This window comes from Mustela erminea, chromosome 18 (genome assembly GCF_009829155.1).
Source record: "Mustela erminea isolate mMusErm1 chromosome 18, mMusErm1.Pri, whole genome shotgun sequence".
Taxonomy (NCBI): Eukaryota; Metazoa; Chordata; class Mammalia; order Carnivora; family Mustelidae; genus Mustela; species Mustela erminea.
Window position 1 is genome coordinate 38,810,376 of NC_045631.1, and position 25,565 is coordinate 38,835,940.

A 25,565-nucleotide genomic window follows, 5' to 3' on the forward strand; every position below is an offset into this window, starting at 1 on the left:
CTCCCCAAGAGAGGGGGAGGAGGGAGCTGAGCACCCCAGGCCCTGATGGGGGGCTGTGGGCGGTTCTGGTACTCTCCTGTATCTTGCACTGGCATCTGCAGAGCTGAGCCTTCATTAACTCTAATGAATCCTTGGCACCATGCCCTCCCTCTGGCCTGAAGTTTCTAGTAGGAGTGAGGGGACAGCTGGATTGAACCTAGAGCCCAGGAGGTGGAGGGGTGTCTGCAAGAGGGAAGTGGGAGGCAGGAAATGGGGGCCAAGCAGCAAGGCTGAGACTGCTGTGGGGAAGAAAAAAACAGCCCCCCTTTCTTCCCCACTGGGACCTTTTCCTCCCAGATGCTTAGGTCCCCACCGTGCTGGCTGAAGGGTTAGCTTCTAGACTGGGTGTGGCCTGGGACAGTGAAGATATTCCCAGGCTTGGCCTATACATAGAGTGTCTCTCCGCTCCCTAATGTCATGGGGGTGGGGGCAGGAGAAGGACCTGACTCCAGGAATTGGAAAATCAGGCAGCGGCCAGATCTTAATGCAAACTGATCTTCTTTCATCTGGTGGCTATTTCCTATGTAGGGTCAGTGTTCACAGCTCTCTCTGTGGGTCTTGGGATCCAGATGAGTATATGACACAGCCCCTGCCCTTCATTGGTTCATTGTCTGCTTTTCCTGCCACCCAAAAGTTTCACGAAGATCTCATAACCACGTTATGTTTGTTTCTATACTGTCTGCAAGTCCAGAACATTCTTTGCTGCCCCTCGCCTAAATTATTAACATAAACGTGGCCTAGCCTAACTGGGGAGTCAGACAGAAGCAGGCACAAGGGAATGGCTTCACTGCGACATCATCTGAGTGTGAATGTGGTCACAAAGCTAGGAAGAAGGGTTTCATGGTGAAAAGAGTGTTGGAGGGTAGAATTCCCACAGGGGTTTGTAAAAAACCAGTTGGTGATAAGATTAATCACCTTTCTCTCATCTCCTGTTTCCAAACCTATAGTTAGGTTGAAGATTCTTTTAGGAAATTCCTTTTGATCGTTTTCAAGGGCCATCGTGTGGAGGTTGTATATTTACAGAGCCTAGAGCTGAGACTCCGAGAGGGGTAGACAACTTCATCGAAGGTCACCTAGCATCTGCATTTAAATCTATGTCTTTCTGAATCCTAAGCCCGGCTTGCGGCTTGAGATCTCTGCTACATTCCTCCACAAGAAAAAGCCTGGAGGATACCCATCCCACTCTGGGAAGGTGGACCCTTCCCCTGGCCCCCTCCTGAGCCTTGAAATCCAAGGAGATGTTGATAGATATGGGCAAACCCCGCTGCCTCTTCTAAAGATGCTCCAGCTCTGAGGGAAGAAGGCTCCACTGAGGCTTGCCAAGGCTTGATAGGATGTCTTGGGGGGTGCGGGTTGTGGAGGAGAGAGAGTGGCATTCCAGACAGAAAGATCCAGCATGAGTAAAGGCAAGGTGTGAAATAGCCTGGCCTCTTTTGGCATTAATGAGTGCAAGACTGAGAGTAGAGTTGAGATTGTCAAGGCCAAGGAACGGCAAATCCTACCCCTCCCTGCCACCATCATGGCAGACCCCTCATGCCATACGAAGGAGCTTGACTTGCTGCCATAAATACTTTGGAGTCGTGGAAGGGTGTCAGGCAGTGGAGGCAGCAGACCAAGTGAGAGATGATGAGGGCTGAAACTGAAGGTAGGGGGAGAGGACAGGGTAGGAGTAGGACTTATCACCCTCTTTCCCTTTCTAGAAACTTGACATACCATCTCTTCCCCTTGTCTGATAAACCCTTCCCTGCCGTCTCTGTTTTTTAAACTCCTATTTATCCCTCAATGCCCAGTTCAGATATTCTCCTTTGTAAGCCCCCAACCCTAACCCCATTTCCTCAAATATATGGGAACTTCCTCCTCTGGGCAGTGGATCTTAAGCCTCACGAGGGTGTTGCTCCCTGCTTTATCTGCAGCTTCTAGACCAGGACTTGCTGATTGGATGTGCTGACTGATGAGCAAACATTCCCGTAGCACTTAGTATGCATTGTGAGAACAACAACATAATAATAGGAATATTAGTGACAACTAACATTTATTTTTTTAAAGATTTTATTTGTTTATTAGAGAGAGAGAGCATGAGCAGGAGGAGGGAGAGGGAGAAGCAGACTCCTCACTGAGCAGGGAGCCCAACTCAGGGCTCCATCCCATGATGCCAGGATTATGACCTGAGCTGAAGGCAGATACTTAACCTACTGAGCCACCCAGGGGTCCCACAACTAACATTTATCGAGCATTTTGGTGCCAGACACTGCTGTGCCAAGCATTTTGCATACACTATCTCTCTAATTTGGCACAACCTCATAGGAAGAGATTATTTCTGTTTTATAACTGTAGAAATCTCAGGTTAGTAACTAGTCCAAGGACACACAGCTAAGAGGTGGACAAGTTGGGGGTTCAAACCCAGATTCCTGGGGCTCCTGGGCGGCTCAGTGGGTTGAGCCACTGCCTTCGGCTCAGGTCATGATCTCAGGGTCCTGGGATCCAGCCCCACATCAGGTTCTCTGCTCAGCGGAGAGCCTGCTTCCCCCCACTCCCACTCTGCCTGCCTCTCTGCCTACTTGTGATCTCTGTCAAATAAATAAATTTTTTAAAATATTAAAAAAAATCCAACCCAGATTCCTCTGAATCCTATTTAGGAATGCTTATTTATTTATTTTTAAAGATTTTATTTATTTATTTGAGAGAGAGAGAGAGCACAGAGGGGGAGTGAGAGGGGGACGCCAATTCCCTGCTGAGCAGAGAGCCCATAGAGGGCTCGATCCCAGGACCCTGAGACCACAACCTGAGCAGAAGGCAGACACCCAACCGCCTGAGCCACCCAGGTGCCCCTGTTTAGGAAGGTTTAGACACTATGCTTTATAACCTTTTTGTTGCATGCCTGTCTCTTCATAAAATCAGGGATTGTTTCATTAATTTGAAACAATCCTTTGTGGACTACTGAGCTCAGATTTGTTCAGCAATTCAGATGTGTCAAGCACTCAACAAGTCCTCTCAGGGGCCCCATTGACAACTGAGACGGCAGAGGCTTGGAGAGGGAAACCACTTGACTGGGGTCACAGAGCTGGGAGCTGATCTGAGTTCTCTTTGACTCCTCACCCTCCGTGACACCTACTCAGTAGTCCCAGAATGGGACTGGGGGCTGAGCTCTGAGGTTGGCTGACTCCTTTGGGGACACAGAAGGGGCAGGGCTAGGCCAGGGACCTAGTCTCCTGCCCCGAGGCCAGTGTGCTCCCTCATTGATGAGCAGAGGGAGTCCCGAGGCAGGCCTGAGGGCCTCGTAATTTCCCAAGTGCCAGCCATCTGTCAGACAGGTGAGCTCCAACGGGGCGGAACTGGCCTGGCGCTGGGGTGGGAGGGCCGGTGTCTTACGGCGGCAGAGCCTTACGGGGCCTTGGCGGAAGAAGGTGAGAGGCCTCCACTGGGGTCAGGGCATCAGTGGGATATCAGCCATGGGGTGACCCTAAAGACCTCCAGCCGCCGGGGTGGGAGCGGTTGTGAGCCGGGGCCGGGCTTCGGCGCTGGTTCCCAGACCTGCCGAGACCAGCCAATCGGATAAGCGTGCTGCGCTCTGTTTGCATTGCTATTTGCATGACCACGCCCCTTCGCCCCGGCAGCTGGGCTTCGACTCCCCTGCGCGCCTCCCAGGCCCCCGCGGTGTTTCTGGCCCCTGATGCAGGGCTGGCGTGGGCGGACTGGGGCTGGGGCTGGGGGCTGCGGGGCGGGCTGGGCCGACCTGGGCTGCCAGCCTGGCCGCACTATTCATAGCTCCGGCTGGCGTAGTTCGCATACTTGGCGTTTCTTACGTCTGGCTGGCCTGAGGCTGCCGCCTCTCCGCGCTCCTCCCTCCCTGCTCCCCTGTCCTTACCTTCTCACCCCCTCCTTTCCCGGCCTCTTCCCCCGCTCCTGCCCCTTCGACCTCTCTGCCAGTCTTCAGAAATCTAGAGGTGGCCCAGCCCACAGGAGGAAACTGAGGCCCAGAGAGTGGGCGTGTCTTTCGACCTGGCCTCCAGGGAGAAACTGGTAGTAATGAGGCGTGTAATGAGGTGGCTAAGAGCCTGGGCTCTGCCCGCAGACGGACCTGGGCTTGAGTCAGAGCTGCCACCCCGCGGGACCCTGGCAAGTTCTTGAGCTTGTGGTCGGGGGAAGTTTTTCAGAAACAGTCAAGCTGAGATCTGGAGAAGGGATCTTGGGTTAAGAGAAGATAGGGGTGAGGGAGAGGGATCTGTGGATGTGGAGGGTCAGCCCTGCCTGGGTGGACAAGGGCCTGGCCAGCTGGGCTTGGGGGACAGAGGACACCGAAAGAGGATTGGAGCAGCTTCCCTCTTTTCCCCATCTCTTACTCCCTTATTCCAGTACCCCCACTTTCAGGATCCCATTCCCACTGAGGAAGGTGTGGGGTACAAAAAGATGGCCAAAGATCTGAAGCAGCCTCTGCCCTACATAGTTTCCCCCTGGAGACAGTGTTCTGGCCAATGTGGACTCTCTCTAAAGAGAGGCTCATTTATACCTTCGCATTCAGAAACATTGCCACACACAGTCATAAATATATGCACACTAACTCAAGAGTGATACAGGAATCTGACCCAGTCTGGGGTCCAGGGGAGGTGTCTCTGGGGAAATGACTTTTTTGCTGAGAACTACAGGGTGGATAGGAATTAATTAGGGTGTGGTTTGGTGAGGCAGGGAGGGAGCTGGGCAAGAGAGAACAGCATTCCAGAAAGAGCATGTGCAAAGGGCCTGAGGCTGGAACCTAAAGGCATTGGAAGTAGACCAGGGTAGCAGAATACGGGGGCGGGGGTGTAGTGTACATGCAACCTGGAGGCCCGTCCCACAGGGCCTGGTGGTCACAACTTTAAAACAATGAGTCTGGACCAGAGGAATGGTGGCAGCTTGGAAGAGAGTGGTGAACATGGTTAACTGGTGAAGGAGTCATTTGGGAAGCAGGGTCCTCTGATGTGGGGCTTTCTAGGCCGTAAAACCTCCAATTTGTTGATTCCCAGAATGCTTTCCCAGTAACTTTGTCAGGCCGGTATCCCTGAAGAAGTAAGAAAGCCTGAGGGACCTAGAGGCAGAAAAGGGCTAGGACCAGTACCAGTGGCAAGTGTGATGTACTCTCCATAGCAGCCTTCATGCTGGGACCATGATCTCTCTCTCACTAACCCCATGTCTCCCATCGCTCAGTGCCCTGGCTCCAATCATTCCCTACCTAGTACCAGATAGGACGGGGGCTCTGAGGGGCCGGGGTGGCAAGTGGGTGTGTGTCACACTTGTCCCAAGAGGCTGCTCTGCTGTTCATTGAGGGAAGGCATGCATAGAGTGCCTGGCATATAGTAAGGGTTCGCTCTTAATTACTGCTGTGACATTTACCATGTCCTAGATTCAGGGCCAGGCAAGCAGGGGAGGGGTAGGATCTGGGGTTGGGGGACCAAAGCGATGCCATCTGTCTTCTGACTGCAGAGTCCAGCCCCAAAACCATCATGGCTGCCTCGCAGACAGGAGCCAAGCAAGGTGGTTTGTCCCTGCAGAGCTACCATCCCCTGCACCCTTCCAGCTGCCTCTGAGGCATCCTGGGCTGGATTAGGGAGAGGTTCAGCTCAAAGGCTGGGTGAAGGGATGACCTGGACGGGTTAGGCAGGGCCTGGGGTGAGGGGGTGGGTGGTTTCAGGGGTGGGGCTGAGAGCCTCTCCCTGCCAGGGAGCCCCAAGTACCCTGGGGGAGACTTTCGGAATTTGCCGAGACCTGCCCTGGGAGGGGATGTGGTCTCAGCTTGAGTAGGACGAGCTCTCCCCTGAAAGAAACCAGTGGGTGCACCTGTTGTCTCTGCCCAGGTGCTCAGACAACGGGAAGAGCTTCCGGAGAGGATTGTGTGGGGCCACAGGGAGAGTCAGTCCCAGAGCTCTCCTCCAGTGTGGTCCAGTGTGGAGGAGCAGAACGGATAGCATTTTGGAGCAGAGTCTTTGCAAGTATTCTTCTGCCTTCAGGAATGACTGCCTGCCCTGAATATGACCTAGTCTGCAAAGGGGCTCTGGCCTCTCTCCAGTACCCCTTGACCAAAGGAAACCCTCCCTAAGGTCTCGCGGTCACTCCGTCCTTGTGCAGGGAACCCTGCTCTTCTGTACGAGACGGGGGAGGGGTGATCCTGGGGTGTGGTAGGGGGCTGAGGGGCTTGGAGAAGGCAGTGGGGAGGGGTGGGTGGAGGGATGAAGGCACCCCGCCCGCTCGGGGCTCTGAAGGAAGATATAAGCATGCCGGACCTGGGCCAGCAGGGGGCTCTGCTGCACATGGGACCCGCCTGCATCTCTGACAAGAACGCGCACCCTTCAGTGGGTAGGGATGTTTTTCTTGGAGTGTTTGCATGAGAAAGCATTTGAGAATAGGGACTTGCCTCGGCGTTACGCCCTTGCGCACACGTGTTTGTGTGTGTGTGTGTGTGTGTGTGTTACAGGTGCTGTGTAAGTTGGGAACAGACGTGTGTGCTGAGGTGGGGAGGCCTCAAGGGGCGGGAACCCCATAGTTCCCGCGGCTTTTGCTAGGGAAACTCTTCCAAGGTTGTGACGCCTTAGGATGATGTGACATCCCAAGAGTTGGGGTATCCATGGGTCCATCCATGCCAAGGACTTACTGGGTGCAAGGGTCAGACTCCCCTGGCACCCTGAGAGCTCCTATTCAGGCTACTAGGGCCCCAAAGGTGACAATAGGGACTCTGAGAAGGCATAACGGAGAGGGGTGGGAGGGCAAGGTCGTCCAGACAGGAGGTTGTCCAGCTATCCTGGGCAAACTCTGTGGGCAGGGCCTGCTCTTAGGCCCCCGGGGGAGACCTGTTCATTTGTCCCACCTTCTTTCAACAACGTCCTTCAGATGGGAGTTTCAATAGGACTTCATCCTTTCTTTTTATTGTGGTAAAACACATGTACTATGCAATTGACCATTTCCAGTGGACAGTTCAGGGGCATGAAGCACATTCCCATTGTTGCACAACCCTCACCCTCACTGCCGTCCATCTCTCGGATTTTGCCATCTTCCGAAACCGAAACTCTGTGCCCATTAAACAGTCCCTGACTTCCCCCTTTCCTTTGGCAGCCACCGTTCTGTCTTCTGCCTCCTGGCATCCAGGTAGCTCGTCTAAGCAGAATCATGTAACGTCTGTCCTTCTGTTCCCACCTTATTTCACTAAGCGTAACGTCTTCCAGGTTCATCCATGTTGTGATTTCCTTCCTTTTTAAGACCAAATAAATTGTCTCGTATGGATTTACCGCGTCCTGTTTACCCGTTCACGCACCAGTGGGTGTTTGGATTGTTTCCACCTTTTAGCTGTTGCAAATATTGCCGCCACGGATGTGGGTGTACGCATACTGCTTTGAGTCCCCGTTGCCGCTTCTTTAGGAGACATAGCCAGAATTGCTACGTCTATGGTAATTCTGTGTAATTTTAGGAGGACCAAGCCATACTGTTTTTCCAATGGCAATGGCACCATTTTGCATTCCACCAGCAAAGCATATGCAGGTTCCAATTTCTCCACATCCTCCCCAGGAACAACTCATTTTTGAGAGCCTGCGGTGTACGAAGCATTCTAGTAGTACAAATCCACTTCTGAAAAGTTGTCCTTAGGAAGCTCTCAGGCTAATAAGAGAGACATGGGACATACCCTTGAGCAGCCTCCAATCTGAGGGGTAAGACCCAGGCTGTGACCTCTGGGAGACCCAGGACAGATATGGGATGAAAACACAAAACATAACAATGAAACCCTGTCTGTTCTCAGGGAGCTCCCAGTCTGATGGAGGAGGCGTAGCTTCTTCCCTCTGGGGAGTCCCACGTGGGCCCAGACACCAGAATGGATACATGGAGGGTGAGCACTGAGACAGTCAAGGGCCGCTGAGTGGAATAAATCAGGGGGTGGAGAGGGCTTGCGGTGGGCCCTGTCCCACTCCAGCCTGTGGTTGCCCGGGCAATGGCCCTCCTGTTTACTTTGTGGCTGGTTCCAGACTCACCCTTTTCTGCAAGTGCTCATTTCCCACCAGAAGGAAAGATACTCTTTAGTCTCCCCTCTCTCTGCTGTCCCTGAGGAGGGGACTGGCTCTCCTGCTGGGTGGAGGCCCTGCCAGCCTGGCACCTTGGCTGTGTCCCTTGCCTGCCGGGGTCTCACGTTGCCTCCTTCCCCACTCCCAAAGGGCCAAAGTTCTGCTATGGCATTGGGGCCTTCTGCTGATGCCTCCCTGCCTGGGGGGCGCTGGGGCATGTGGGAGCCTGTAAGGGGCTGGCAGTGGGAGGGGGAGATGAAGCCCAGGTGAAGGGGTTCACCCGGGTCTGTGCAGACCTCCTTGAGTGTCTGCCCATGTTGCTGGGCCCTTGCGTACACTTGGTTGGGTTGTCGGCCTGTCTGACTTTGAGTGTGGCTGGATGGGAGAGAGTGTGAATATCCAAAAGACAATCAAAACAGTTTGCATTGCCTTGGAGGGCATTATGCTAAGTGAAGCAAGTTAAACAGAGAGAGACACATATTGTCTGGTCTCACTTATATGTGGAGTCTAAAAACAAAAACAACAACAAAAACTGAGCTCAAAGATACAGAGAACAGATGTTGGTTACTAGAGGCAGGGGCTTGGGGTGGGCAAAATGGGTGAAGGGTGTCCAAAGGTACAAATTTGGGGTGCCAGGGTGGCTCAGTCAGTTAAGTGTCTGCCTTCGGCTCAGGTCATGATCCCAGGGTCCTTGGGATCGAGCCCCACATCGGGCTCTCTGTTCAGCAGGGAGCCTGCTTCCTCCTCTCTCTCTCTGCCTGCCTCTCTGTCTACTTGTGATCTCTGTCTGTCAAATAAATAAATAAAAATCTTAATAAATAAATTGTTATTTTAAAAAAGTACAAACTTCCAGTTATAAAATAAATAAGTCACAGGGATATAATATAGGGCATGATGATTCTAGTTAATAATGCGGAATTGCATATTTGAAAGTTGCTAAGAGAGTAAGATCTTAAAAGTTCTTAACCAACTGATTCACCCAGGCGCTCCAAGATCTTAAAAGTTCTTATCACAAGAAAGAAACTTTTATTACTATGTGCGGTGATAGGTGTTAAGTAGACTTAATGTGGTGATCATTTCGCAATATATACAAATAGTGAATCATTAGTTTGCACCCCTGAAACTAATATGTGTCTCAATTATACCTCAATAAAGAAAAAAAAAAAAAAACCAGCCCAAACCAGCTTGCATTTCTTGAACCCCTACTATGTGCTTAGGACCTGTGCTAAGGACTTTCTTTAAATTACTTTGTTTTCCCAACAACCTAGGAGGTTGGCAAGGAGTGTCATTCCCATTTTACGGGTGAGGATCAGAGGCTCAAAGAAGTGAAATAACTTGCCCAAAGTCTCATAGCCAGGGAGCGGTAGAGATCCAACTCAGACCTGGAGGTCAAGGACTCCAGAAGTCTCTAGAGCCCGTATGCTGGCCCCTGAGGAATAACTGGGGATTCTGGTTGCTGAGGTCGTGTCCATCTCTCCTTGAGATGGCAGTGGGACTCCTGGGAGGGCAGGTGCTTCCTTCTCCCTTTCCTCCTCCAGCCTTCCTCGGCTCTGGCCCAGTTTGAGGGTAGGAGAGGAGCGTATAGCAAATACCCCAACTCAGGGCAAGCCTGGCTCTGGATGGGGAGAGCATGAGGTCTGGAGAGACCCTTTGGACCACCCTCTGCTCCATAGGCTGGACCGAGGGAGGTCCCCAGGCCCCCAGTGACGCAGGGTTATGGCACACCGAGCTTGCTGAAGACGCAGGCTTGCTGGGCCGGCTCATCAGCTTGGCCTGTTAAGGCATGCCAGGACTGCTTACAAGCAGTGCTGGGAACCAGGCCTCTGAATGGGGCAAAGGGGTGGAGGAGGACGGGGAAGGGGGGGGAGGCCACTCTTGAGCAGGGAGACTGGGGCAGGGGTCAGAGGCCCAGGCGTGGGCTGGGCTGGCATGCCTTGGGTATCACATTGCCGGCATGCCTGGGATGGACGGGGACTGGTGGTGGATTTGCTCTGTCTGTGTATGAGATTGTGGGGTGGTTATAGAGGTGAATATATGGGACCTGTCAGAGAGTCATAAATGGGGGAGATTCTCTCCAGGTAGGGGCACTGTTTGTCATGTTTTGGGGATCTACATCTGAGAGGAGGCACTAATTAGGCAAGAAAGAAAAAGAGAAAGAAAAGTAGGCAAAGTGACCCTGACTGAGCCCCTCTCTCTCACTTCCTGAACCACAGGCCTTTAGTGCTATGCTTCTCTCTCTTTTCTTTTCTTTTCTTTTCTTTTTTTTTTAACACCCAATGTGAAGCCTAACAAATCTACAACCTACAACCTTGAGATCAAGACCCGAGCTGAGATCAAGAGTCAGACACCTAACCAACTGAGCCACGCAGGTGCCCCTGTTTCTCCTCTTCTTACATGCCTTGACCCTTGGGCCCCAGAATGCTCTCCTCTTTCCCAGTTCCTGCTTGTCAGGCTGGCCCTACAGTCTTCTTCTGTAGCCCAGGCCACCCTCTTCTTGATGGTCTAACCCGAAAGGCCCCTGACCTTGCCCTCAAGCAAACCGCCCCCTCATAGAGAGATGCAGCTCTGACACAGGGACTCCCTTGGTATGTGGGGTTCTCCCTTGGTGGGGATGATGACAACTGGCTCGGGCCCGGATTGGAACTTGGGGGCTCCTAAAGGTTTCAGGGGCTGGGATGCTAGTAGAACTATGAGCACCCTGAGATCAAGGTGTGTACTTATTCTCCAAGGTGTCCCAGCCCTTGGCCAGGCTCCTGGCCCACAGCAGGCACTCAAGACATGGTTGTCGAATGGGTAAACAAGAGGGGGAATAGAAAGAGATCTGAGTTAGTCTGGGATCGGGGTTCAGCTTAGTAAAAGTGACATCTTGAGTCAGGCACTTGCCCTCTTCGAGCCTCAGTTTCTGCATCTGATGAATGGTGGAACACAATCCCTGAATAGCCAACTTAGGATAAAGGCTGCATGAAATCCAGTGAAAGTGCCTTCAAACAGTAAAGAATGATGATCTCATTTTGGAGAGAAGACTGGACGCCCTCCCCTTGGAGGCGCAGCCCCCGAGCCCTATCCCAGGGACCCTCAGCAAGATGAAGTTGAATGGATTTTGCAAGCTGGTCAAACTAGAGGATGATGGGAGGGACTGCTCAGCGGGGTAATTCCTGATTTGGGGGGAGGAAGCTGGGGAGGGTGCAGGGGAGGAGGACTCACACCAGGCAGGAAGGCTTGGAATAGAATCTCAGCACCGCCTGGTATTTCCCAGCCCTGGGCCCCATCCCCCCCCCTCTGGGACCCACCCCACATTCCTTTCCCAGAGGAAATGGGGGAGGGGGCTGAGAGGCTCCCCAGACCTGTAGAATCATCTATTCAAACTCTGTACAACCTTCCAGGCCCTACTGTGTGCTCTCCCTTCATGACACCCCTGCGGAGGCAGCTGGGCAGAGGGGGCAGGGTGGGGAAAGGGCACGTTTGGGTTGGAAGAGACGGGGACCCCCTTGCTGCCCAGCCAGGTTAGAGGGCAGGAAGTGGACATCATATATGGTTTATCATCTCCTAGGTCTCTGAACACAGGAACCCCGTGCTGCTTCTCTGCCTCCCCCCTCCCTGTAGCCCTCAGAAACCTCAGCAGTTTCGAGGGAAGTGGATTCCTGATAGACCCACAGCAGCACCTGTTGGCCATGAGAGGCTCCGTGGGGCACGAGGTGGGAGAGTAACCCCATTTCCTCAGAATCAGAGACTGGGCTTGCGGCAAGGAGAGGAAGCCAGGCAGCTGGAAGGACCTACTGGCTGCTTACTGGGAGAGCAGGCCAGACTCTGAAGGAGGACATCCCTGAGGCTCTTGCCCTCTGTTGGGGCCACAGTGTGTGACAGGGCTAAGGACGGCGTGTGGTGGGGCTCCCAGCTGGTCTCTGAAGGCCTGACCTTGGTGGAGGAGCAGACAGGGAGGCACAGGACTGACAAGGGCAGGAGTGACTCTGACCCAGGATCCTTGGTTTTCCAGTGATGGGGGGGGGGAGGCTGCTAATGGAGATGCCAGGTCAATGCTCCCCCTGACTGCGGTTCTTTCCCACTCTGCCCCTAAGCTCTCCTGACTCAGCGCCCGTGGCAGCCTTGCTCTTCCCGTCTGGCTTCCGCCAGGGTGGGGGTGGGGGTCCAGCTCCTGCACAGGGGGCCCAGCAAGCGGCAAACAGGAAACAGGAGAACAAAACCCGCTCCCTGGCCCCCACTCGCCTGCCTCACCCTCACCCTTCCTCCTCCCTTCCTCCTCCCTCCCTCGCTCCTGCCCAGCCCAGTAGTCCTCTAGTTTGCCTCCCTAGGTCTGGGTCTGGCCACATTCCTCTCCTGCCCCTCCATCTCCCTCCCCTACCGCCTCCCACCCCAACCGCGGTGATCCGGTGATCCACCACCGTGGCTGTCCAGCAGAGGACACAGGTGTTGGGGTGGGGACGGGCAGGGGGAGGTACCTCTTCTGCAGGGCCCTCCCTTTGGTGGTTGCCACTCAAGGGCCCAGCCCTATGGCTCTTCCTCCCAGAACTCCTAGATAAGGGAGCAGGGTTGGGCTGGAGGTGCTCCCCTACCGCCACTGCCCTTCCCTGGCTGCCAGCTAGAATTTAGGTGTAAGATCCAAAGTTGGAGTGAGGGGCCCTGGGCTTGGAGTTCCTCGCTTGCCATAACAAGCTAAGCGCTCTTGGGCCTCCATCGCTTTACCGGAATATGGGGTTATAGCCCGGGGCCTGGGCCACAGTGAGTGGCTATGGTAAAAAGCACCCTGGGAACCATCCAATAAGGCAGCCATGGTGGCGAATATGCACCTACTAGCCAAGGCCTCTGCTGGCCCCACCCGGGAAGGGGCCTGGGGAGAGAGAGCCAGGAAGGGGAGGCAAGCAGGGTCTGCCCTCAACATGGGCTTCCTGTCTGACTCACAAGCTGGGGTGGGGGGTTGGCGAGCTCGGCGCCCATTGTCAGCCCGGCCGTGGCCCCTCTGGGTGGAACTAATGGGCAGGGGGTCCTGGGGAAGAGGGTTGCTCGCAATCCCCTACCAGCAGTGGTGGGGACCCCACCCGCAGCTTTAGGGGCTATCCTAAGTCTGGTGTGGGGTGTTAGGAGAGTTGGTCTGCTCTCAGGGCTGGGCAGTGTGTGTGTGTGTGTGTGTGTGTGTGTGTGAACGGAGGGGTACAGCACCTATGCATGGAATGTGTGTCTCTGGGCGATGTGTGCATGTTATCTAGCTGCCTTCGTGGGGGTCTCCTGGGGTGTGTGGCTAGTGTGTGGGTGGGTGGGGGGGCGGGGAGGCGTCTGGCGTGCTTTTAGGAACACAGTGGGTATGTTTGCAAATGTGTGTGTAGGGGGTGTGGGGGGCATATTTGCGTGGGAGGGTGTCCAAAGCATGTATGGAAAGGTGTCCCTCCACAACACATATGTTAGGGGAACAGTGCGTTTATGTGGGGTCTGCAGATGGAGGGAGAGTGAGTGTGAGTATGTGTGTGGATGGGAGAGTAGCGGCTGTATAGGTATGTGTGTGTGTGTGTGTGTGTGTGTGCTGTGTGGGTCTGTACAGGGTGGGTAGGTGTGAGTGTACATGTGTGCCCGAGTGAAGGTGTTTCTTGGGCACGTGAAGTTGGATGCACGAGTGTCCTGTCGAGTACAACTCTGCGTGCCTGTGGGCCTGGGCACCGTGTGAGCTTCTGTCGTGCGGGAGGGTGAGGGTGTGTGTGTACCTGTGTGCCCGTGGCCGGGGTGTGCGGCTGCGCGGGGGCGCCGTGTGGTGCCTCCCGCGTGTGTGTGGGTGTGTGTGAGTGTGTGGCATCGGGGCGGCCGCGCACAGGGGCCGCCCCGGAGGGGGAGGCGTCTGCCGGGCGCGACTCGCCGGCGTGTCCGGGCTCAGGCGCCTTCTGCGGCCGGGGAGGCGCGGGAGGCGCGGAGCTGTGCAGCCGTCCTGCCGCCGTCCGCGCGGGCCGTCCATCCCCTCGGGGCCCCTGGGTCCCGGACCCGCGGCTCCGGGGGGCGGGCGGGGACCCCCGGGGCCCGCCTGCCACCCAGGGGGCCGAGGACGCCGCCGGCTGGGCGCCGTGGAGCCTTCAGGGTCCCCTGCGCTGCGCGCCCCGCTCCGGAAGCCCGGCCCGCGGCGCCGTGTGGCCGGGGCGGCGGCCGGGCCCTGGGGCCGCCACCGGCTGCCGCGCTCGTGGGCAGCGCCGTGTGGCGCGTGGAGCGGGCGGGGGCCCGGGGCTGGCGCTGGGAGCGAGCCGTCGGCGTGGACTGCAGCGCCCCGGAGCCGCGCTGTCTCTGGCTGCCCTGCCTCGCCCACAGCGATCTCCGCGCACCCGGGCCGCGCAGTGCCAGGGTGAGCGCCACGGGGCTGCAGGACGAGGGGGGTGGAGAGCTGGACTGGGGCCTCGTCCGGGTGGGTGGGGGGTGCAATCGGGCCACCAGCTCCTTGGGCTCTTTGAGCTGAGTGCGACCTGCATTCTGGGACGGAGGCCCCGGAGTGGGGAGGGAGTGAGGAGCTGGAGAGATGTGGGCTAGGGTGGCAGGTTGTGGCTGGGAACTTCTCTGGGGTTGCTGGATGTGGACCTCCCAGTCTGGGGGGCAGCCTCCAGTGGCTCAAGCCTCTGGGTTTACACGCAGTGAAAGTATGGAAGGGACCAGGGTTGTTGGAAGAGATGCTGGGGCACAGAGTCCTGAGGAGTTTGCTGGGCAGGAATCCTGAGTCAGAGGCAGGCAAGGGTGTTAGTAAGTGGAGCGGAGGGCATCGTTTGGCCATCTCCCTGTTAGGGCGAGTGGGCACAGGGCACAGGAGGGCTTCCTAGTGGGCAGAGGAGTAATGAGTGATCTCAGGGAGAGGACTGACAGGCATGGAGATAGGGGGTGGGGACAGTGTATCTGCTGTCCGGGATCGACCAGGCTGGTAGGGCGTGAGTCACAGTGGGCATCGTGCCCAGCATGAAGGCTGTGCTCCCGCAATGACCTCTTTATGCTACTAGCGGGGAGGAGCAGGACTCCTGGGTTCTGGTTCCTGGTGTTGCTAACCTACCACGTGTCCTCTGTCTCACTTGTGGCCCTGGGGCCATCTTCCCTCTTCCCACCATCAGCTGGCATTTCTGGATGTCTCTATCTGGACCAGGAGAGTGGTAACCAGTGATGTCCCCGTGTCCCCCCGAGTCTCTCTCTCTCCACGTCCCCTTGTCTCTGTGCCTCCCCCAGAGAGACAGAAGTAGGGATGTGTGTGAGCTGAACCCCTTCCCCATCTAGTTGCCTTTCTATTCCCAATGCTGACTCCTTCTCTGTTCCTGTGTCTACCCCCTCACTCCCTGTCAAGACGAGAGCCAGACCCCGTGTGGTCCCAGGTCAGAGGGGAGGAGAGGAAATGCGTGCATCATAGCGTGAAGGATTGAGGTTAAATCCAAGGAAGAACTTCCCACAGGGGCACCGCCAGATCTAGCTGTTGATGGGGGGGGGGGTGTGCTCTTCAGGCAGGGGTGTAGTGGCTGTGACGGCAGGGGGCGGGGGGATTCCCACATGGACATTCTCAGGGTGGAAGGGATGGGGGAAGGGAGACTGGGAGGAAGGAAAAGAGGAAAGGGAGAGGCAGAGACAAGGGAGGGGGTGCCCGTGGGGCTTGGGCCAAGAAGGGACCTGAGAGGAGAAGGCCTGCCCCCTGCCCTGGGTTACAGCCAGGCCCCCAGAGAGGGGCACCCCCAGGCCGCTGGCTGCTCAGGGCAGGATGTGTGCTGGAGGAGGGGTGGGGGGCGTGTGGGGACCTGTCCCAGCCACTTCTCGTCACTGGGGCAGCTGGTGGCTTAAACCATAATCCAGGACACCGGCAAAACAATGGGCCCTGCAAAGAGCCTCATCTCTGAGCCTGGGGGGGAGAGGTGTGCAGGGGAGGCAGCTAACACTGGGGAGGAGCAGGGGCTTCTGGTAGGAGCAGGCAGGGAAGATCCCCAGACCCTCTTCTCTCCCCCATCAGTTCCTTGCCACATCAGCAGATATAGAAAATCCTGGGGATTTCAGACCTCAGCAGAATTCCCAGAGAATTTTCTCTTCTGGACTCTTCAGACAGCCCCATGGGGGGTGTGGGGCTCGGTGGAACTTGCGGAGGGCTCTAGCTACAAGTGGAAGGAGCCAAGGGTCCATCTCTAGGCCTCCTGCCCCATGCCGGAATCCATGGAATGCCATGGCTGCCCGGACTGGGGAGCACCGCCGGGACTGGGGAGTTCTATTGCTTGGACCTCTCAGGGAAATGAGGGCTCACAACCTCATCTGATGAGCTTTCTAAATGGATATGATTGGAATGATTGCCCTGGCCTGGAGCCTCGCTCAGGCCCCCGTACCTTCCACCTGGCCGTGTTTGCTGGGACTACTTGAAGCAAGCCTCCCCCCTCTGTCATGTTTTTCTTTCATCTTCTGAGACCTGACAATCCACCCGCTCTCCCAAGTCTGTGTAACTGCGGTCCCACTTTCCACCCCGCACAGAAGTCCCTAGTGAGGGCGACTGAGTGGCTCAGTCGGTTAAGCGTCTGCCTTCTGCTCTGGTTGTGATCCCAGAGTCTTGGGATCGAGCCCCACATGGAGAGAGCCTGGTTCTCTGTCTCCCATTCCCCATTCTCATACTCTCTCTCTCAAACGAACAAACTCTGAAAGAAAAAAAGAAAGAAGGAAAGAAAGGAAGGAAGGAAAAAAGAAATCCCTAGCAAAAGGGCTGGGCCCAGGTCTGTTTTCCACCAGAAGTGTGAACAGGCTGGGGCAGGGATACATGAACGAGTGTCTTAGTATCCGTTCATTGGAGTGGCAAATTTGAACTTTCTCTAGCTGTTAGACTGGGGTGGGGGGTAGAGAAAGGGACTTACTGGGGGGAGGGGGAGGGGAGTTCTCACCCACTAAGCCCACTGACTTTTTCCCTCTCCTCCCAGTTGCCTTTGTTCCCCGGAGGACTCCTACCTGGTGCTGGTGCTGGGAGGAGTTGGGGGTTGAGGACTGTTGAGGGTGGGGGTAAAAGGGTTTCTTGCCCTCTGAGGTTTGGATGAGGGCCCTCAGATAGGTTAGGATGCCTGCAGTTGGGGGTTAAAAGCCCCAAGGGAGGCATCCTGGCTTTTCACCGTCTTCTCCAACTTGCCGTCCACCGCCCTGGTCACGCGTCTGTCTGACACCTTCCTGTCGCCCACCTTCCCTCTCTGCGTCTGAGCAGGGAGTCTGAAGAGAGAGCCCTCTCTCAGGGGGTGTCTGTGCTGTTGTCGTCCCTCCTGCTCCAGAAGCAGACCCGTGTGCCTGGTCTTCAGACACCCTCTGCCAGGTCATCTTGGGGAATCCCAAGGATTGCATCTGGTCAGCCAGAGGGCAGTGGAGGACCTCCCCAACCCCCCCATCCGGTTCCCCTCTTGGATCCCATGAATAGCCAGGCCTCTGGCTGGGCCCCAGAGCCTCAGGAAGTCCCTTTGGTTGTCTGGGGTCTGGGCTGCTCCCTTGTAGCTCTAGTCCCCCACCTGCTTTCGCTGCTGCTCCTGAAGGATGCATGTTTGCGCTCCCGTCTGTCGGCGCGTGCATGTCTGTGTGTCTGCAGCATATGCCAGGGGCCTGTGTCTGTATGTATGTGCTGTGCAAGACCCTGATTGTGTGCGACTGGGTGTGCACATGTCTATCTAATGTAAGCGTGTATGTGTGTTTGCTCTTCTGTGTGTCCGTCCTTGTGCACCTTTGCACAAGAGTGTGCTTTTCTGGGTGTGTGCTGTTCTCACTGCAGGAGTGCATGCTGACGTGTGTGTGTGTGTCTGTGTGTGTCTGTGTGTGTCTGTGTGTGTCTGTGTGTGGGTGATGGTGCAGCAGGCAGCAGTGAGCGTGGACGGCAGCAGGCACTTCCCCAGCAAGCAGTCTGTATGTGCAGTTCCTGGAGCATAGTAGGTGCTCAGTAAACATTTGCCAAACTGACCTGAATGAGAATGTGGTTGGCTGGGGAGACTTGTTTGCCTGGAGGCAAAGGTGACCTGTGGGGATGGAGGGGAGAGAAAGAAAGAAGCAGCTTTGGGCTGCGGAGGGTGGGAAGGGAGTAAGGAGGAGGGGGAGGTGGGGAGCAGGGGAGGAGGCCTGGAACCCCCCCAGGGCCCACGCTCCCCACCAGCTGTCCCCCATCCCTCCTCCTGGCTGCGGGAGGCAGCGTGCAGACTCAGGGGCATGGGCCACATGGCCACTCAACCCTGTCTCCCTGTGCTCCCACAGCTGCCACTGGGCCCGAGAGATGGGTGCTCCCCGGGGCGCCCCCTCCCCTGGCAGGGGCCACGGACACTGCTGCTGCACAAAAGTCTCCAGGATGGCTTTGGTTTCACCCTCCGCCACTTCATCGTGTACCCACCGGAGTCTGCCGTGCACTGCAGCCTGAAGGTACCCCCACCTGGTCCCGCCCGCCCTGGCCCCACCTGAGGAAGCCTTAATGGGGGGAGGGGAGATCCCTTTGCCTGTCCCCTCCATGGCCCATCTTCTGTAGCCTGGAGGGAAGGAGGCTCCCAGAGAGGCAGGGACAGCCCTGGCTGGGTCATTTGCATTGTGTGAGTGTGGACTAGCTCCCTAACTGCTCTGGGTTTGGTCTTCCCAGGAGAAGGGGTGGGTGGATGGTTCTGGGCGAGCCAGGATGCTCATGCCTATCGCCAGACTCTTGGCCCTTGGAAGGTGAACAACCTTCTATCTTCTCTGAAAGATGGAGATCCAGGGACTCTGTGTTCTCTTTGGCTTCTAAGCTGGGTTCGTGGTTCCCCTCCCTGGCCCAAGCTCTTGGGGAATCTGTCTCCACACACCTCTGGCACTCCTGGAGTGTCCCCGTCTGCTCTGGCCTGGGCTCTGTGCTCTGGAGAGCAGCGGGCTTCACGGAGGGTGCTCTGGGTTCTAATCCTGCTAAGGCTCTTACCTCACTGTGGACCTTGAGAGGGTCTCCCTCTCCTCCGGGCTCCATCTCTCCTCCCACTTGACCACCAAGAGACCTTCTGGCCCTCACTTAAATGTCAGGCTCTCTGAGTCCAGGAACTGGGGCTGCAGCGTGGGCTGAGCGGTGGAGGGCCTCCCTGCTTGGGAAGCAGGCGCTCAGGGGAGGCAGGCGAGGGGGCCCCAGGCAGGAACCAGGGCTCCCCTGGAGGGCCCTGCTCCCTCCCCCACCTGTCTCCCAGCAGGGGAGGAAACAGATTTATATTGGAGTCAGTGAACTCTTCCCTCTGGGCTGGGACCAGCTGTTGGGGGCTGTCCCTTGGGGAGCTCAGTCCCACCTGCCAGAGAGCCAAGGCCTTGCCTGTGTCTATGAACTTGCTTGACTCGGTGTGTACAGCCGCGTGCCCATCTATTGGTCGTGAGCATGTGTGTTTATCCGTCTGTATCTACGGATATCTGTAAATATGCATCTCGTGTACATGGCCCCATGCGCCCTCATCCGTGTGTGAATCTGGGAGCCCCTGCCTAAAGGATTCCCATTGGCTGCAGCAGTGCTTAAGAGTGTAAGCCGAGGGTGATGGTATATAAGAGGGAGGGGCACAGGTCCTCCTTGATGCCCAAGGGCCGCAGCCTCCTAGGTCCCTGGGACCTCCAGTCTTTGCTTTCCTTCTTCTCTAGAATGTCCCTCTGCCACCTTCTCTTGGGAGACCCAGCTGAGGGGTGAGTGGGACAGACACAGCCTGAGTGGTCGAGGCTGGGTGGTAGGCCTGTGTCAGAGAGACCTCGCGCATGTGGGGTGCTGGAAGACCACAGGCAGGGCCAGCTAGGGACAGGCTCCATCCAATTTCCAGATCTGCCCAGGGCTGGGAGCCCTCGGGGAGCTCAGCAGTCTAAATGCATCTGTCTGCCCCTGCCACCAGCTCACTGTGCTGTCAGCTCACATCAGCAGGCAGGCACGCTCCATGTGGGGAGGAGCAGGGCCCAGTCACCTTTCTGTCCCAGCTGGGGTGCCGGAGAGTCCTGGGTTTCAGCCCTGCTTCTGCTACTGCCTCTGAGTGACCCTGGACAACTCATGCCCTGTCATCTGCGTGGATGGATGGATGGTCTGTGGAAAGTGGTAGATCCGATGACGCCCAACATCTCATCCAGCTCTAGTGTGCCATCCGGTGGCCCTGTCCTGTCTCCCTGACCTTCTCTCCTCCCTCATTTCTGTTTCCTCCCCAAATCCATTCTCTCCCTCTCACTACTAGGCTGATCCCAGGGGCCTCCCTCATGGGTCTCCTGGACTCCATTTCTTAGCCCCGCTAGATGCTAGAATCCTCTTTCCTAACTGGTATTTCACATCTACTCTCTCCCACCCAGGAACCTTCACTTGCTCCCTCTTTCTGTCCTTTCAACCCCGTCTGACTTCTGGCACTTGCTGGTGTCACTTTCTTTCTCCCTCGGCTCAGCTGATCCAGTCCCACAAATGCTTGTTTCTTTCTGCGGCCCAGCGCCTGCCTGCATGGGCTCCTCCGCTCCCCACAATGCGCTCTCCCCTCCCTCCTCAGACTTGCCTTAAAATCCCTTCCCCCAGAGGGGTGCTAATCAGGCCTTCCCTTCCATTCTCTAAGAGCTGATAGCCACCGTTTGCACTTGTCTTCCCTGCTTATCTGTGTGGGCCTGGATCCTCTCTGTGGGTTAGCCTGTTTGGAACTGCCTCCCTTGGGCTTTGATCTCCCCAGGGGTAGGGGTCATGGGTCCCCCATTGGATTGGGGGCTTTCAGATGGCCGAGGTACAAGGCTGTGGGATCAGCAGTCACGAGAGAGGGTTCCGTGTTACTGGGGAACATTCCCGGGGACTTGATGTCCTCACTGACACCCCCCCTCCGGGGGGTGCTGGGCTAGTTGCGGGAAGATAAGAGGGAGGCTGCAGGTGGGGGAGTTCGAGGGTCCCGCCCAGGCGGAGCTGCCGAGGGCTGGATGGAGGGCCCACACCCACCTCTCTGTCCCCTGCAGGAGGAAGAGAATGGAGGACGAGGAGGAGGAGGAGGAGGAGGTAAGGAGTGGTGGGGGCAGGTCCTAGGGCTGGGGCTGGGGCCTGTCCTCCAGCTTCTGTTTCTCCCCCTCTACCCAAAGTCAGCCAGAATTTTGCTGTCCACCTGTACCCCCCCAACTGTTGTTCCAGTCTTTGCTTTTCCCTATGTCCACTCTGGATATCTTCTCTCTCTCTCTCTGGATCCTTCTTTTCTTTTCTCAATTTCTCTCCCTCTGGGCCTGCATTCCACACTGGGAGTTGGGGGTGCTCTGGGGAGCCAGTGGCTTTCTAAGACCTGGCCCCTGGCCCCTGGGAGTTACTCCCAGGCTAGAATGAGGCACAGACAAGGGCTGCAGAGCCGGGGGGCTGGTGGTAGGTGAAGCTGACCAATGGCTGTCCTCAGGGGTAAAGATACTGGGCTTCTGTTGGGTGTAAGGGGACCCCTAAGGTCTTTATCTTTTCCGATGAGGGCCTGACTCCTCTGGCTGTCACCCTTGCTAGCCCCAAGGGCCCCGTTCTGCCACACAAGGTATTCAAGACGGGCATCCTTCTTTCTCTGCCACTGGGGCTTCTGTGGGGCAGCCATGGTGACAAGGTCTCCTTGAGTCCCCATCGCGGAGGCCCGTAGGGATGAGGGCAAGAGCCAGCTGACCTAGAACAGACCCATTCCTCTGATGGAGACAGCAGCAGAGGATAATTGCTGGGGTGTAATGTGTTGTCCAGAGGGGGTGAGTGTCCATCTTGGGAGCTGGAGGGCTCTGCTTAGAGCGCTGCCCTGGGGAAGAGGTACGAGGGAGGTGTGGGCATTGCGTATCTGAGCTGCAGGGCTGTTCATGGGTCTGTGGGTGTGGACGTTCTGCCCCCGCTGGCCAGGGAGCTCCAGGAGGGCAAGGCCCACGTCCCTCTGTCCATCTGCCTGTCCTTATTAGTCTGCTTTCTGGCACAGTGCTGGGGCGCGAGGGGCATTTAAGGAGTGACTCTGTGTGTCCATGTAGGTTTTCCTCCACGTGGGTTTTTGTTCTCCCAAGGGTGTGTCCTCTGGTCTCCCCCCCACCACCCACCCGTGCATCCCCATCTCTGTGAACGTACAGGTCCACATCTGTGTCCGTGTGTGTGTGATCCTTCTGAGTGTGTGTCCCCTGTGTGTGTAGCTGCGCATGGGTGTGACCTTCAGCAGCTCCCCCCCCCAGCTAACCTGGCTGATGCCCACCAGGACCCTCCCCCCGGCACCACCGCCTGGAGCCCATGGATACCATCTTTGTCAAGAATGTGAAGGATGACGGCCCTGCCCACAGAGCAGGCCTGCGCACAGGTGAGCTGTCTGGATTTCCCGGTTTCTTATACTTGCCTGGATCTCTTCTCCCTACCCTCCAGTCAGGATGGGATTCTCAGATCCAGGCCCCCCCTTGGCCTGCTCACACTGCGACCCTGCCCCTCTTTTCCAGGAGACCGGCTGGTGAAGGTGAACGGGGAAAGCGTCATTGGGAAGACCTACTCCCAGGTCATAGCTCTGATCCAGAATAGGTGAGCGCCCCCTGCCTCCCTTCTCCTGTAATAGCTCCCAGCCCGCTGCGGGAGGCCCTGCATCCCACCGCCTTGACCCCACCACCCGAGGGGGTGGTGGGGGGGTGTCCTGGCGACCAGGATCCCTGTTCTCCCAGACCCTGTTGCCTCCGCCTGGCCTGACCCCCTACCCTGTCTCTGTAGCGATGATACTCTGGAGCTCTCCATCATGCCCAAGGACGAGGATATCCTCCAGCTGGTGAGTCCAGTCCTGCTGTCTGAGGTGGAGGGCCCCTGGGGTCTGGGGGCACAATATGTCCCTTCTCTTTGGGCCTCCTTTGTGCATTGGACCTTTTGGGAGGCAGATTAGAGTTTCGGGGGCAGCCCCAGCCTGGCATTGCCCAATCGGGGCTGCCAGGCCCATCCCGGGGCTGGGGCTGGTTGTTGCTTCATTCAGGGCTGCTGTCTGTGCTGGGGGAGGGGGAGGCGCTGGCCTTGGCAGGCCAGATTCCTGCCAGAGCAACTGAAAGGAGGGTGGCCCAGCGGGCCCTGCCAGACTGGCACGTTCTCATCGGCTCCCAGGAGCCTGTTCTCCACACCCCTTCCCTGCCTGGCCCTGTGTGAACTTGTCTCCTATAGCTGTGTCCCCACACACACACACACACACATACACACCACTCCACCTTTGAGTGCTGCTGTTCGTACAACACGCCATGCACCACTCACTGTGCACACACAATACGCTAGATACACAGCCACACAACACAAACACCACGGTGCCCACCCTTCACCCCGCTCCCCCTGCACAGTCACACACTGCCCCAGGCCCATGTGGCGCCACATCCACGGCCACAACCCCACACCTCCTCAAGCCTCCCGGGACACAAACGTCGCACCAGCACAACACACTTCGGGGTGTCACAGCATGTGTACCCCAACTTACCACCACATGCACACTCTGACATCACAGAGGCTTGCCATGGTCACAGCACGTGTGCCCACAGACACCACGGCCTGTTCAAGCCTGGTGTGCCAGCCCCGTCACCCACACTGACACTCTCGGGGTGCACAGGCCAAGTGCCCCTCCCCCTGAGCACTTCAGCAACACCCAGAACCCGGCCCTGGGCGGCCACACACAGAGCAGGCGCCCGGACTGCATGCAGGGTACCCTGCACTAATTTGTGTCCCTGTCTGCACACACACACACACACACACACACACACACACACACACACATATACACACGCCATCTCTCTGGGCACCCTGACCCCAGTCCTGGCCCAGAGCCCAGGCCAGTCCTCTCTGCCCAGTGTCCAGTTTCCTGATCTCATGGGTCTAAGCCAGATGCCAGCTTGCTTGCCCCCAAGGTCACTGCCCCCTGGGGGAAGGCCGAGGGCCAAACCCAGAAGGCCCTGGGAGCCGCCGGGCTGGCCTCGGCCCTGGATGTGCTCGCATAATCCCTGTAATCACAGTGCCATGCTTGGCATCATGCCCCTCTGGGAACCTCCACCCTCTGACCTGGATTGTCCCCTGTCCTTCCTGGGGAGGGGGAGGTAAGTCTGGAAGCTGAGAGAGACGTGGATGGCTCCCCACAAGTCTCAAAGACCCTGCGGGTACACTTGCCCCAGGCTGAGCCCTGCGGGAGTGACAGGGCAGGATCTAGGGCTCCCCAGGATCTCTCCCTGCCAGGGCAGAGGATGGCTGGGGTGGGGAGAGGGGCCGCCTTGAGCTGCGTTAGCTGTGTTAGCCAGAAGTTCGAGTTCAGGCGGGCAGGCAGCCCCAGATGTCAGCATCTGGGGCCCTCTGCCGGCCCCCCACCCCATCCTAGGCCAGCAAGAGGGTGGGGCCCAGGCATTCCTGTGGTTGGGAGCCAAGGCTGGAGGCCAATGGGGCCGCGGCAGCTGCTGACGCCACCGCCGACGCAGCGAGGCCCCTCCACACCCATCTTCCCCTCCCTCCTCCTCCTCCCGCCGGCCGGAGAGGGGGAGAGAGAGAGAGAGAGAGAGCGCGCCAGCCGGTGGGGGCTGAGGGTGGCCGCAGGGAGGGCAGCCTGGGGGTGGGGGGGAACGGAGGCTGGGCTGACGCTGAGGTCGGTGGGGGTTAGCCCCAAGCAGGGGGGAGGGCGGAGGCTGGCCGAGATGCTGCCGCCACCGCCCTGATGCGCGGAGCCCGGGGAGCCGGCAGGATGGCAGGAGGGAGAGGTACGTGAGTGTCCCTGGCTGGGTGTGTGGGTCTGAAGGGGGCTGAGTGTGTGTGTGTGGGGGGGTGTGGTCTAACTTGTCCTCATCACATGATGTGTGTGCCTGGGACCGGAGATAGAGTTATTTGTTGTGTCTGTGTCTCATTGTGTTTCACTCTGTGTGTGTGTCTTTGGGTGTATATTTTCCGGTATCTCCTTGTGGTGTGGCACACGCACGCGGGCGACCGTGTGTGTGTCTGTGTGTTTCACCCTCCCAACCTTTGATACTTCACCCAGCGATAGCCCCCTCCTCATCGCCCCCGCCCCCGCCCCCGGCACCCATCGAGGGCCAGGATAGGCCAGGGCCACAGGCCGCTGTCCCTGGGGGCTGCCTCCTTTTTTGGCTGGGCCTGGGCGCGGGCCCTGTCCCTCCTCAGCAATGCAGCGTCAGCCTCAGCTCCCAGTGCCAGATTCCAGGCCTGGGGTGGCAGAAGGTGGCCCAACGCCCCTTTGGCAGTCTGGCCCCTCCCCCAAGCCTGGCCCAGAGTGAGCAAGAGGTGGGCAAGTTTCTCCTCACTCCGCTGGCTCAGGAGCCAGGCCCCAGCTCCCTGTCCAGGGGATGGAGGGACAGCCGGGCTTTCCCAGCCCCCGCCCATCCCCAGCCCACCCCACTGTGGACACACCCCTTAGTCGGTTTCCCTCTTGTCTCCGGCCACCTTGGCTGGTCTCTAATGGGGTTTTCCAGCTCTGCCACAGAGGGACCGTGGGCACTGTTGGATATAAGGAAGCAGGGAGGCGGCTGAGGCCAGCATGGGGGGGGAGGACCCCAGAAAACAGATGTTGGAATGTTTGTGGCTAAAGGCAGTCCTTGTCATAAGTCTTCGAGAAATCCTGGCTATTTCTCCAGTGA

General features: G+C 57.3%; 1 protein-coding gene across 6 annotated transcripts in view; it reads left to right on the plus strand.

Annotated features, from left to right (window-relative positions):
• The window catches only part of ARHGAP23 (Rho GTPase activating protein 23), a 78,082-nt gene that overhangs the window by 14,880 nt on the left and 37,637 nt on the right, over positions 1-25,565 (plus strand). For 3 of the 6 annotated variants that reach the window (XM_032320621.1, XM_032320618.1, XM_032320623.1), the window contains exons 2-6: positions 18,261-18,422; positions 20,955-20,994; positions 22,187-22,285; positions 22,419-22,497; positions 22,681-22,735. In XM_032320621.1, the coding sequence (XP_032176512.1) occupies positions 18,261-18,422; positions 20,955-20,994; positions 22,187-22,285; positions 22,419-22,497; positions 22,681-22,735 (435 nt within the window). Of the gene's footprint in view, positions 1-13,903; positions 14,392-18,260; positions 18,423-20,954; positions 20,995-22,186; positions 22,286-22,418; positions 22,498-22,680; positions 22,736-22,772; positions 24,678-25,565 lie in introns of those variants that run through there. The other 3 variants (XM_032320620.1, XM_032320619.1, XM_032320624.1) reach the window with 3 other exon arrangements.